Source organism: Chanos chanos, chromosome 3, assembly GCF_902362185.1.
Source record: "Chanos chanos chromosome 3, fChaCha1.1, whole genome shotgun sequence".
Taxonomy (NCBI): domain Eukaryota; kingdom Metazoa; phylum Chordata; class Actinopteri; order Gonorynchiformes; family Chanidae; genus Chanos; species Chanos chanos.
Window position 1 is genome coordinate 5,092,501 of NC_044497.1, and position 12,867 is coordinate 5,105,367.

Here is a 12,867-nt window from a genome sequence, read left to right on the forward strand (position 1 = left end):
AAAAAAAAAAGATCATTCTGATGAGTGACCAACTATCAGGCCAAAAACTGTGGTGCACTGAAACCTTACACTGACTGCTGTGTGTGTGTTCTTGAATTTCTCCTGACAGACCACTGGATTGGTTGAGTTCCTCCTAACAGACCACTGGATTGGTTGAGTTCCTCCTAACAGACCACTGGATTGGTTGAAATCAGAGGTGCAAAAACTCTGCAAGGCCTTTGAGTCCAGACATTTTTTTCAATCAGCTATCAACTAAACACCAATGCCCGGTCAGTCTGACTGGGCAATAGCATCTTTTTCCTAAGCAGGATGTAGCCCTTAACTCTGACAGTCTGAGTGAAACAACGCAAGCATTCAGCTCTACTCAACCAGACGAATAATGTCCTAAACCACCCGTTTTAAATGGCCGTCCAACTCAGGCGATCCGAGTGATTATTAAAAAAAGACTAATAACTTAGAACCGGAGCAGGTGATTAAGAGACTACAATCACAGCATGTACATCTCACAGCACTTTGATAAGTGCTTTAATTTAAGTACTTTGATCAGTTCTTTGTGTCCAATACTATTTTAGTTTACATTTTTGCCCAGGGAGGATGAATAAAGTCTCTCTCTCTCTCTCTCTGGGCAGACCCAGCCCTAATCTGGCATACCTGACTCAAATTACCATGGCTTCTACCTGGAAAGCAGAGTCAGGTGTGCTGGATTAGGACTAGAACTACATAAATCCTGGATTAGGACTAGAACCACATAAATCCTGGATTAGGACTAGAACCACATAAATCCTGGATCAGGACTAGAACCACGCAAGGACTTCATAAATTCTTCATAGGGACCACAGAGAGAGATGGTTTAACGGATTATCACTCTGCTAATTTAATGTTGTAATATATATTTATCATCCTGACATTTCAACATGTTTCACTCATACTGACCAACACTGTAACATAAATGTAATACGACGATTCACAAAGTCTGACCTGCTTATCGTTTTCAGGGGTTTGTGGAGATCATAGAACACTGCAGTGGAGAATTTATTTGTTGTTGTTGTTTTTTTTTTTGTTGTTGTTGTTGTTTTTAAGGCCACCTATGACTGAGTCCTAACAAAACTGATTCAATTTCACTGCTTAAACTGAAATCTTAATTTCAGTGGAAGGCTTTGGTCAACTTTTTCCCTAATCTCATACTTCTGAATGTATAAACACTGATCAGACAACCCGAACCAGATTTTGGGTGGAATTAAAAAAAAAAAAAAAAAGTTCTATTATAAGATAAGAGCTGTGACAGGCTAATATTTTTTGGTTTTTTTATGGTTTACAACTGTGATCATTTAATTATCACACACACAGTGCATATATCACACGTGTATTTAATACTTAGAAGTGGTATTTAATTATACCATTACCGCAACTGGAATACTTCTAATAATTGGTCAAATACTGTATGCCATGGTTTGCACAGCTGTGTCGTGTCAGCTTAGTGAACCACGGCAGTGCAGATTGATCAAACAGATCGATTTGTAAAGTTCTGCTGGATCTGTCTTTCAAAATACTAATCTATCACATCTATAAACATGATGTGTCACAATATTTACCTTTTTACTTATCAGAGCAAAGACTATACATCGTGCGTCTCCAATCTGCAGTCTTTATAGTTCGAAAAGACAAATGCCGTACATTACATTTGTACACAACTCACATTTTTCATAATGAGAGAACCATATTCATCCAATAATTAAAAAAAAAAAAACACCTCCTTCACCGTGATGAACAATGTTCTGAAACATACATTTCAGTTGACGAAAACGTAACATTTGAAGAAGCATAATCTAAGCGTCCGAAAGGTTACATTAGCGGCATTTTCCGCTAATTCGGCGCACCTGACTGAGGTCAACAGACTTCAGGATGGCCTGAAACTACCGATTTAAATTTGTTGCACCCTAAATTCCACGGCGATATCTAAAAGCGTTGTTTCTTTTCTTCCGTCTAAGTTGTTGTACTACCCTTTTTAGCGATTAAAGATGCTTCCTGCACAAAAGAACCTCTTGAGGGCAGCTAGCTTACAACGCAAGTTTTTGCTTTGGGAGTACGAGGGACTCAAAACCAAATAATCAGTGTTGAATAACGAAGAAAAAGTTTGCTTCGAATAGAGGGCTCTTTTTTTTTTCTTTTTCTTTTTTCTTTGATCATCTTAATTCGTTAATCTGTCAACGGTACGTTACATCTTTGTTACGACGCAAAGGGACAGGAGTCGAGAACTGTTATGCAGGTCGTTGGAACCATTTTTCAGGTGCTGACGTATCGACACAACTGGCTTTAACATCCGTCACATCAATCCGAGTCTCGCATACCCAGTGATAATTGACTGCGAAATGCAGCTTACAAACAGGCCTAGAAAACTGAGTCCTTGCTCTTAAATTTCAAAGGAAGGATCAAACGGAATGGAAGGCCTCGGTCTACTGCTAACTAGTCCATTAAACTCACCCATCTTTTCTCTTCGCCTTGTACACATGACCGTAGGTCCCCCGTCCAACTTTACATCCCTCATACTCAAACAGGTCCTCGACTCGTTCCCTCTCTCCAGTCAGCTTTACTTTGAAGTCATAGTCCATTTTCACTGTTGTTGTGATCAAATTTGTTCCTTCCCTTTAAAGCGCCGCTAGGGAGGCAACTTCTTTCAAGCCCCGTTTAGAGAATTAGTTGCCTTCCCTCGCGTCGCTTTGAATTCAGCCCAGATTCCACATTTACGATCTCGTTTTTTAGGTATCGAAAGGGTGCAGGGGTTTATTTTGCTCTGAAAGGCCCGGCGTTATAGAGATATCTGTCCCTTTCTCTAATATTTTCCTGCAACTGCGCCTCTCAACCGGTATCTCACTAGGGAGAGTTGTGCATCCACGCACGGCAGTGTCGCAAAGCGTCGTTAAAGCCGCTAACATAAGAAAGGAATGGAAATGTGAGGCGCTGGAGACGGCTGTGGCGCACCACGTGGATTTTAACCCTTTGTAAATCAACAGAGGACCACAACATTTTCTTTACTTGTTTACGAGGCCTTCTCGGACAGTTTCTAAATATTTTACACGTGGTCTTTCCATCGATGCATTACACACATAATACCATCCATCCTTAACACTTAAAATATTCAAACAGCGTAATTAGCTCGGCTAAATTCATTCCATCTTAGAATCACTCTAATCACCTAGAATCACTAATTACAACTCTTGTTTACTCTAACCTAATATTTTAATATAAAATTTTGAAATCTGGAAATGTTGATTTGTTTACGTCCTTCCTATTAAATGCGGGGAAAATGTGAAAAGTTGCGATTCGTTTGTTAAAAATCATATTAGTGTAAAGATATACTGTCGCGTCAACAGAAATCAGGGTGATAAAATTGAAGAGCCCTTTTTACCGGGAACGGATTGATGTGGAAAAGTTGTTGGTCGGACAACTAAGAGTTTAGCTCAGCTGGTCCCATCTTGTCTTGGCTACATTGTAATCAGAGCGAAGAGGGAAGAGGACTCGTCTATATTTCAGCTGCTGTCTCAGGTACCTAAATTAATGCCTATTTATGGCGTTGTCACCGCTGCCTGATGTAACTGAACATGGTGCTGACGTTTTTAATATTGTATATTGTGTTTATGTATCGATGACCATTCTTCACATCGCGTTTAACGATTGTCAAAATCTTTCTTTAGCCAGCAGTTAGCAAATCAGCTAGCTATCGACTCTAACAAATGCGTTGCGCATTTAAAATAACAGCTCGTTCTCTCCCTCTATCTGTGTATAACCAGTGAATGGGTTGAGACGGGTTGTAAAATGGTAAGAGGTTTTCATTTTGTTGTGATGTAATGACAAAAATCTCTTCTTTATTGTCTCCTAGTTAGACAGCTAGCTTGCATGGAGCCCGACGTTTCTTTGTCATGTCCCTCCTCCGAACGTTTGTGTATGGACAGTCGATGTGTCAGTGATGGCTCCCGGGTCGGTGATTGGTAGCTAAAGGTGACAGCGTCAGTTTTGTTGCTCCGCAGCTTAGCGTTCCTCATCGTGGCCTACTGTACGGTATACTGTAACGAGATTGTTTTATTGTTGAATATGGCATTGATATTGTTTCCCCGATCGCCTTGTCGCCATTGTCAAATCCATCTGTATGTCCCTGCCAGTCTTTCAGCTGTCAGCACGATTCGCTCGTTAGCTAACACAGAGCTGCTGGCGTACATCTTGTCGAACAGTTTCTCAAATGGTGGCTATTTTGATAGAGTTATGACGTGAAATGAAACAGTAAATCTCATTCTTCGCTCGTCTGGATCGGTTCGGGTATATCTAGGTTTCAGTTTAAGTTTGCGGTAATTGCATCCTCATGCAGTCAACGCGAAATATAGTGATTTCTCTTTGATGTAAGGATGCCGGTTTTCTTCTAGAACGCGATGGCAACCACTGATACAATATTATTTATATGGTTTATCTTCAGAAAGGGTTTGAAATGGGCCTATTTGTGTGATAACATTATAAACAAGTAACGATTCTTTGAAATACATTAACAGGTTGTTTTTCTCCCAGGGGTTTGCATACCCTCAAAATGATCGGATCATCATTTAACATCATTCTAATCATCAGACAACACCCAACACTAACCACTGACCATCTCCAAACGTAACAAGAACAGAGTCATGTACTGTCTTAAGAAAGCACTGTCTATAGTAATACCACAGCAGGAGATGATACACAGTAGAGACATAGCAGTTGTTGAGTAGTTACAGCCCACCTTAAATAATATCTGAGAGAAAACTAGATGGGTTAAGTCAGAAGTGACTTGACTCGGGTCCATTTTGGCTTGTGTCCCGATTTTATGATGTGTCTTGGAGTAAAACTGGAACAAGGGTGAGTTGATGAATAACAAGGTCTAGCAGTTACAGTCGGTTTCATCAGACTGTGGAGACTGTGGAGAAGACGACCGTGATGTAAACCGTGAGCAAGTACGTTTAGGAAACACTGTCTTGCTTTAACATTGGTGTCTCCTCCGTGTGTGTTTGTGTGCGTGTGTACGTGTGCGTGTGTGCGTGTGTGTGTGTGTGTGTGTGTCTCTCGGACTGTGGCGAGCAGCGGTTTCCATGGTGATGGACCCTCCCGGCGGGCGAGATGAGCGTCGTCAGCAGGCTGAGCGTCTGCGGAGGGAGGAGGCTTACTATCACTTTATTAATGAGCTCAGCGAGGAGGAGTACAGGCTAATGAGAGACAGCAACCTGCTGGGCACGCCTGGTAGAGACAATGCTCACGTGCACACACAAACAAACACAGACACAGACACACACACACACAGACACACACTCATGCTCAACGCAGATCACAGAGAAGCGCACACACACACACACACACACGCAAATACACGCACTCATGTACACACCCACCTTCAATTGCTTACTCACACATTCCTTTGCTCACTCTTACACCCATTAGTTTAATCCCTGTTTTGTCTGCTCGCTCTCTCATGGGCCGCTCTTTTGATTCGTATTCTTTTTTTTCTTTTTTTTTTTTTTTTTGTCTGTCGTTTTCTCACCCCGCTCTGACACTCGGTTAATCACTCACTCATCGTGATCACCCAGACGCTGCTTTACTTCACTGACCCTCGATCCTTAGATAAAAATGTCAAAAGATTGTGTGTGTGTGTGTGTGTGTGTGTCTATCTATCTATCTCTGCTTGCCTTATTACTCATAGATTATCACCAAAGAGAAGGCAGCCTCTTTTCATGCAAACCGTACTTTTTTTTTTTTTTTTTTTCCCACATGCCAAAGAACCTTTCGCTTTCACCTTTCGCTGTTAATATTCTATCCTAACACTCACCCTCAGTCTGGCATTTCCCTCATACGGTGGGGGAAGTCACAAGTGCCTGTGACTGACATGTAATCCACGCACACACTCACACACACAACCACCCACGCACACACACACACACGCACACACACACACACACACACGCCAAATCCCAGAATGAGTCACCGGGACAGGCACTGACCTAAAACGCCAATGGCCGCTCTAACCGCCTTCCGTCTCTTTTCGTTTAAAGGGGAGGTCACGGCGGAGGAGCTCCGGCAGCGCCTGGACGGAGCGAAGGAGCGCGTCTCCTCCCAGCCCCGGCCCGAGCCACGCCCTCAGAACAGCGAGACGGGAGAGGAGGAGGGCAGCAGCGGTGAGGAAGCAGAGGAGACAGTATGGGCCGAGGAGCAGAGGAGACAGTATAGGCTGAGGTGCAGAGGAGACAGTATGGGCTGAGGAGCAGAGGAGACAGTATGGGCTGAGGAGCAGAGGAGACAGTATGGGCTGATGAAGCAGAGGAGACAGTATGGGCTGAGGAGCAGAGGAGACAGTATAGGCTGAGGTGCAGAGGAGACAGTATAGGCTGAGGAGCAGAGGAGACAGTATGGGCTGAGGAGCAGAGGAGAGAGTATGGGCTGAGGAGCAGAGGAGAGAGTATGGGCTGAGGAGCAGAGGAGACAGTATGGGCTGAGGTGCAGAGGAGACAGTATAGGCTGAGGAGCAGAGGAGACAGTATGGGCTGAGGTGCAGAGGAGACAGTATAGGCTGAGGAGCAGAGGAGACAGTATGGGCTGAGGAGCAGAGGAGACAGTATGGGCTGATGAAGCAGAGGAGACAGTATGGGCTGAGGAGCAGAGGAGAGAGTATAGGCTGAGGTGCAGAGGAGACAGTATAGGCTGAGGAGCAGAGGAGACAGTATGGGCTGATGAAGCAGAGGAGACAGTATGGGCTGAGGAGCAGAGGAGACAGTATAGGCTGATGAAGCAGAGGAGACAGTATGGGCTGATGAAGCAGAGGAGACAGTATGGGCTGAGGAGCAGAGGAGACAGTATAGGCTGAGGTGCAGAGGAGACAGTATGGGCTGATGAAGCAGAGGAGACAGTATGGGCTGAGGAGCAGAGGAGACAGTATGGGCTGATGAAGCAGAGGAGACAGTATGGGCTGATGAAGCAGAGGAGACAGTATGGGCTGAGGTGCAGAGGAGACAGTATAGGCTGAGGAGCAGAGGAGACAGTATGGGCTGATGAAGCAGAGGAGACAGTATGGGCTGATGAAGCAGAGGAGACAGTATGGGCTGAGGAGCAGAGGAGACAGTATGGGCTGATGAAGCAGAGGAGACAGTATAGGCTGAGGAGCAGAGGAGACAGTATGGGCTGATGAAGCAGAGGAGACAGTATGGGCTGAGGTGCAGAGGAGACAGTATGGGCTGATGAAGCAGAGGAGACAGTATGGGCTGAGGAGCAGAGGAGACAGTATGGGCTGATGAAGCAGAGGAGACAGTATGGGCTGAGGAGCAGAGGAGACAGTATAGGCTGAGGAGCAGAGGAGACAGTATAGGCTGAGGAGCAGAGGAGACAGTATGGGCTGAGGTGCAGAGGAGACAGTATGGGCTGATGAAGCAGAGGAGACAGTATGGGCTGATGAAGCAGAGGAGACAGTATGGGCTGAGGAGCAGAGGAGACAGTATGGGCTGATGAAGCAGAGGAGACAGTATGGGCTGAGGTGCAGAGGAGACAGTATGGGCTGATGAAGCAGAGGAGACAGTATGGGCTGATGAAGCAGAGGAGACAGTATGGGCTGAGGTGCAGAGGAGACAGTATGGGCTGATGAAGCAGAGGAGACAGTATGGGCTGATGAAGCAGAGGAGACAGTATGGGCTGAGGAGCAGAGGAGACAGTATAGGCTGAGGTGCAGAGGAGACAGTATGGGCTGATGAAGCAGAGGAGACAGTATGGGCTGAGGAGCAGAGGAGACAGTATGGGCTGATGAAGCAGAGGAGACAGTATGGGCTGATGAAGCAGAGGAGACAGTATGGGCTGAGGAGCAGAGGAGACAGTATGGGCTGATGAAGCAGAGGAGACAGTATAGGCTGAGGAGCAGAGGAGACAGTATGGGCTGATGAAGCAGAGGAGACAGTATGGGCTGAGGTGCAGAGGAGACAGTATGGGCTGATGAAGCAGAGGAGACAGTATGGGCTGAGGAGCAGAGGAGACAGTATGGGCTGATGAAGCAGAGGAGACAGTATGGGCTGAGGAGCAGAGGAGACAGTATAGGCTGAGGAGCAGAGGAGACAGTATAGGCTGAGGAGCAGAGGAGACAGTATGGGCTGAGGTGCAGAGGAGACAGTATGGGCTGATGAAGCAGAGGAGACAGTATGGGCTGATGAAGCAGAGGAGACAGTATGGGCTGATGAAGCAGAGGAGACAGTATGGGCTGAGGTGCAGAGGAGACAGTATGGGCTGATGAAGCAGAGGAGACAGTATGGGCTGATGAAGCAGAGGAGACAGTATGGGCTGAGGTGCAGAGGAGACAGTATGGGCTGATGAAGCAGAGGAGACAGTATGGGCTGATGAAGCAGAGGAGACAGTATGGGCTGATGAAGCAGAGGAGACAGTATAGGCCGAGGAGCAGAGGAGACAGTATGGGCTGAGGTGCAGAGGAGACCGTATGGGCTGGGATTAGAGTGATGGGTGATGTATAATCTTGCGTTTATGGAGATCGGTATCTTTGAGGATGTTGAGTGTGTTCGTCACAAGGTGTTAAAAAGCTTTGTGAGAGCGTTATGAGTGTCTCTGAAGAGTTTGAGAGCAAGCCCTAGGGAAAAGACAGGAACATAAAAAGAGATAGAGAAAGATAGAAACAGAGGAGCAGGGCCGTCCATTAGCACGCTCTTATAGTTTACAGTTCGACCGCGGAGACCGAGCACTAAGCGCGGCCGAGATGACAATGCCGTTGTTTCAGGGTTTCCGGTTAAGCTGATAATGATCAGTTTTTTTTTGCCTGATAAAAAGCCAATAAATTAAAATGTCCGGTAACAATGCTGATACGATTAAGATGGCGCCGTAAAGTCATCTGGAGGAGGAGGAGGAGGAGGAGGAGGAGGAAGAGAGAGTGACGCGGCTTATTCGCACTGCGAACCGCAAATACACGTTGGACACGTTTGATTTCAAGTGGGCAGCAGAGAAAGGAGAAAATAAAATGTTAGCCTACAGGCTACGTTCGATGTCATGTAGGCCTAGCCATTTTTTTTTTTTTCAAACAGACTACAGATGTTACAGGTTGCAGATGTTTCGTAATAAGCCTGCATTTTAGCAGCTAATGTTGAGATTTTGCTCATTCTCCAGGCCTCCTGTTCATTTTGCTTAATCGTTGCTGTTCATTAAATAGTCAACCTGACTTGAGATCGTTGTCATTCTTTCATCAGTTTAGGTGTAGGCCTCCATCATCATATTTGTGTTTGTAACATAGACTGTTATTGAAACTTGACCCGTACCTTTCAGAGATTTGTCCGGTAAAATAAATTCTTTGCGGACGCCGGACTGGCAAGAAAAGCAATCCTAGCGGAAACCCTGCATTGTTTTGTGTTTTAGGCGCGGTGGAGCCTGGCGGGGACGCGTCCAACGGCGACTCTCTGCTCGAGTGGCTGAACACGTTCCGGCGCACGGGCAACGCCACCCGGAGCGGCCAGAGCGGCAACCAGACCTGGCGCGCCGTCAGCCGCACGAACCCCAACAGCGGCGAGTTCCGCTTCAGCCTGGAGATAAACATAAACCACGAACAACCCGAACCTGGGGAGCACAGCGACTCGCCCGATCCCACGGAGCTGTCTATAAACCCGCCTCCGGTTGGCTCCTCCTCCTCCTCTTCCTCCTCCTCCTCCTCCTCCTCCTCCATACGCACGGCCCCTTACACGCCACCGAGATCCGCCCCTTACTCCACCGCCCGGCCCACTCTGGGCAGAAGGGCACAAGCTCGGCGTACTCGCAGTAGTACGGCCCCCACCTTACCCTCCCCCCTAGTAACACAAGCCCCTCCCACGAATGTGAGGAGGAGTTTGGCCCCGCCTCAACCAGCCCCTCCCCCTCCACAAACCCCACCCAGCTCACAACAGTTGGAACAGGGGCAGGACAGCAATGCAGGACAGAGTCAGGCTCAGGCCCCGCCCCCCTCTGATGACGCAGGGGAAGGGCAGGAAGTGGACGAGAGGCCGGACTGCCCCCGCGTGCAGCCTCAGCCGGGCCCCCAGGGGGCGCCGGCGGGGCGCGAGCCACGCAGCAGCAGGACTCGTTCACGCGGCCGTGTGCGCAGGTCTGCAGGCGCGGGGGGGCAGTCCCGGTCCTCGCGACGCAGCCGCTCTCCTCTGGACAGAAATGCTAACCCCGCACCTGGCGGTAATACCCCAGCCACCGAACTGAGTGGAACTACAACTGTTGCCACGGAAACTGGCGAGGCGCCAGCAGAAACCGCTGCTGCCGTGGATCCCGTGCCGGAGGGAGGAGAGGAGGAGGGTGAGACGCCGGTTTCGGGCGCGGGAGCAGGGGTGCGTCGCCACCCCACCATCATGCTGGACCTGCAGGTTCGGCGCATCCGGCCGGGCGAGAACCGCGACAGGGACAGCATCGCTAGCCGCACGCGTTCCCGTGCACGCGCGGCGGAGAACACTGTTACTTTCGAGAGCGACAGCGGCGGCTTCCGTCGCACCATCTCGCGTTCGGAGCGGGCGGGCATCCGCACCTACGTCAGCACCATCCGGATCCCGCTCCGTCGCATCTCTGAGACCGGCCTTGGCGAACCTAGCTCCACCGCGTTACGCTCCATCCTGCGTCAAATCATGACCGGATTTGGCGAACTCAGCTCTCTCATGGAAACCGAGGCTAACTCCGAGAACGCTTCGCCAACCCAGGAGGTAGGGCACGTCTCCGGCGGCCAGGGTTTCCGTATCCACAGCAACGAGGTCGGGGCGGCCCACGGTGGGGCGGAGTCCGAGAGGACGGGGTCGCCTGAGGAAGGGGGGCAAGTTCAGGTGGCGGGGGCCGGCGGTGGCGGCGGCGAAGGTCGGGCCAGCAGCAGAGACACAAACAACCTGGTGGAGAACGGCACGCTCCCGATCCTGCGGCTGGCGCATTTCTTCCTCCTCAACGACGAGGAGGACGAGGAGCACCCGCGCGGCCTCACCAAAGAGCAGATCGACAATCTGGCCACGCGCACGTACGGCCAGGCCAGCCTGGAGGCCGAGCAGGGGCGCGCCTGCAGCGTCTGCATCAACGAGTACGCGCAGGGCAACAAGCTGCGACGCCTGCCCTGCACGCACGAGTTCCACATCCACTGCATCGACCGCTGGCTCTCCGAAAACAACACCTGCCCCATCTGCAGACAGCCAATCCTCGCCGGCCACCAGGACTGATTGACGGCTGGCTGGCCGGCCGGCCCCGCCCCCCCCCCCCCACCCTTGCCCCGCATGACTGATAGACCGACTGACAGACCGACTGACTGTACTGGCCACTAGGTGGCGTCTGTACATAACGCTTCAATGTTCCCAGTCATTGAGCTCCCTGGTAATCAGCCGAACGTAGAACCAAACGCCGTAATGAAAAAAACAAACAAAACTGTAATGCAGAGAATTAACAAAGCTTTATTTTTTTAGATGTCTTTTGTTTCTTTTCATCCCTTTTTTTTCTAACCCCCCCCGCCTCCCCCCCCTCATCTCCTCTCAATGACCTCTCTACTTCAAGCTTTAGGAGTCACATCAATAGATTTTGTGACTAACATACACAGAGCTAGAAATATTAGCAGCTGCAACAGCTAAACTGTCTCACTCTTTAAGTCTCATTAATGACAAGGGCCTCTTTCCACGAAATAGATTTGTCAGATCTATCATTGGACTCAAGATTCCTTTATTAAGGACTTGTAAATATGTTATTGCTTGTGTTTCTGGGGTTTAAAAAAAAAGAAAGAAAGAAAAAAAAAAAAAAGAGGAAGAGGAAGAGGAAGATGACCTGAGACTGAAGGAAGGTTAATCTCCTGTGTCTGTTTTCACCGTGACCGGAACCTTCCACTTTTAAACGCTTCGAATCCCAATCCTCCATTTTAACGCTCATGGTCTATTCTTCCGTTTTAAAGCTCTTAAATATTGAGACGGCTCTCTCCTTTTAATGTGTCTTCAGTCAAAGCAGGTTTTTTTTGAGTATGATTTTATCTGGGCGTTTATGAAGGGTTCTTTTTGTCTCCATTCTCATGTTTGAATATGTACTGTTTTTGGTCAATATCATTACAGACTCACTCGTTATATCTGTAACACAGTCTTGGGCAGTCATTCAATTCTGGTGGTTGTCCCACAAAGCAGGATTTCTTACGTTAATCCGGAGTCTCCAGCCAGAAGTCCGGACTGCCCAATATGAATGCTTTTCTGCTCTTCTATTGGACAGAGTTTTTTTTTTTCTTTTTTTTTTTTTTTTAAGTTTCTGGCTGAGAAATCTTGGCTTTGTTGGGTAACCACCCCTGGGCTCACAGTTAACAGAAACATGAACATGCGCGAGAACTGCGCAGACGTGGTCCATAAAGGGGAGGGGCTAGACCAAGTTTCCAGGAGTCGCTTCATGAACCGGGCTGGATATATCACCTTGTAATGACTTTACATTCTCGGTGCGTATGTGTGGGATGCTCCCAACTGAAAAGTCACGTGCACAGGTGACGTTGGCAGAGTTTCCCTGCTGCGCTGTGGACTGTCGACTGAAAACGAATGCATGTTTCGTTTGTCATGAAAAGGCCCTTGGCATTTTTAAAGCCCACACGACAATTCACAATGCCTTTAAATGTAGTGATAATCAAAAAAACTTTTTTTTTTTTTTTTTATTTTAGTTTTATTTTTTTATAGAAGCACTTGAAGGGGCAGTAGCTCTCTGGCCTTCATCAAGGGCCAGACTTTTAACTGGGTAGTGCAATGATCGTAGGAGGAGCTCAAAGGGTATTACAATTTGAGAAATGATTGATAATTAAGTTCATATGAATTTCACACCCTTAAATACACCCCCCCCCCCCCCCCAAAAAAAAAGAGACAC

The 12,867-nt window shown here is 48.0% G+C and overlaps 2 protein-coding genes across 2 annotated transcripts in view; one reads left to right on the plus strand and one right to left on the minus strand.

Annotated features, from left to right (window-relative positions):
• Nucleotides 1-2,732, minus strand: part of cdk8 (cyclin dependent kinase 8) — a 10,637-nt gene extending 7,905 nt beyond the window's left edge. Inside the window, exon 1 of the mRNA XM_030769925.1 lies at nucleotides 2,482-2,732. Coding sequence (XP_030625785.1) covers nucleotides 2,482-2,609 — 128 coding nt within the window. The 5' untranslated portion in view covers nucleotides 2,610-2,732. The remainder of the gene's footprint in view (nucleotides 1-2,481) is intronic.
• Nucleotides 2,733-3,511: 779 nt separating this feature from the next.
• rnf6 (ring finger protein (C3H2C3 type) 6) lies at nucleotides 3,512-11,321 on the plus strand. Its single transcript, XM_030769922.1, has 4 exons — nucleotides 3,512-3,543; nucleotides 5,098-5,253; nucleotides 6,060-6,182; nucleotides 9,400-11,321. Exons 2-4 carry the CDS (start codon nucleotides 5,106-5,108, stop codon nucleotides 11,211-11,213), a joined length of 2,085 nt encoding a protein of 694 aa, XP_030625782.1. The 5' UTR covers nucleotides 3,512-3,543; nucleotides 5,098-5,105; the 3' UTR covers nucleotides 11,214-11,321.
• The last annotated feature ends 1,546 nt before the right edge of the window (nucleotides 11,322-12,867 follow it).

Excerpts from the sequence above, each read along its gene's own strand:
- rnf6 (XM_030769922.1), top strand. The coding sequence starts at position 5,106 with ATGGTGATGGACCCTCCCGGCGGGCGAGATGAGCGTCGTCAGCAGGCT. Across the intron at positions 5,254-6,059 it reads CAACCTGCTGGGCACGCCTG|GGGAGGTCACGGCGGAGGAG; the intron begins GTAGAGACAATG and ends TTTCGTTTAAAG. Across the intron at positions 6,183-9,399 it reads AGAGGAGGAGGGCAGCAGCG|GCGCGGTGGAGCCTGGCGGG; the intron begins GTGAGGAAGCAG and ends TTTGTGTTTTAG.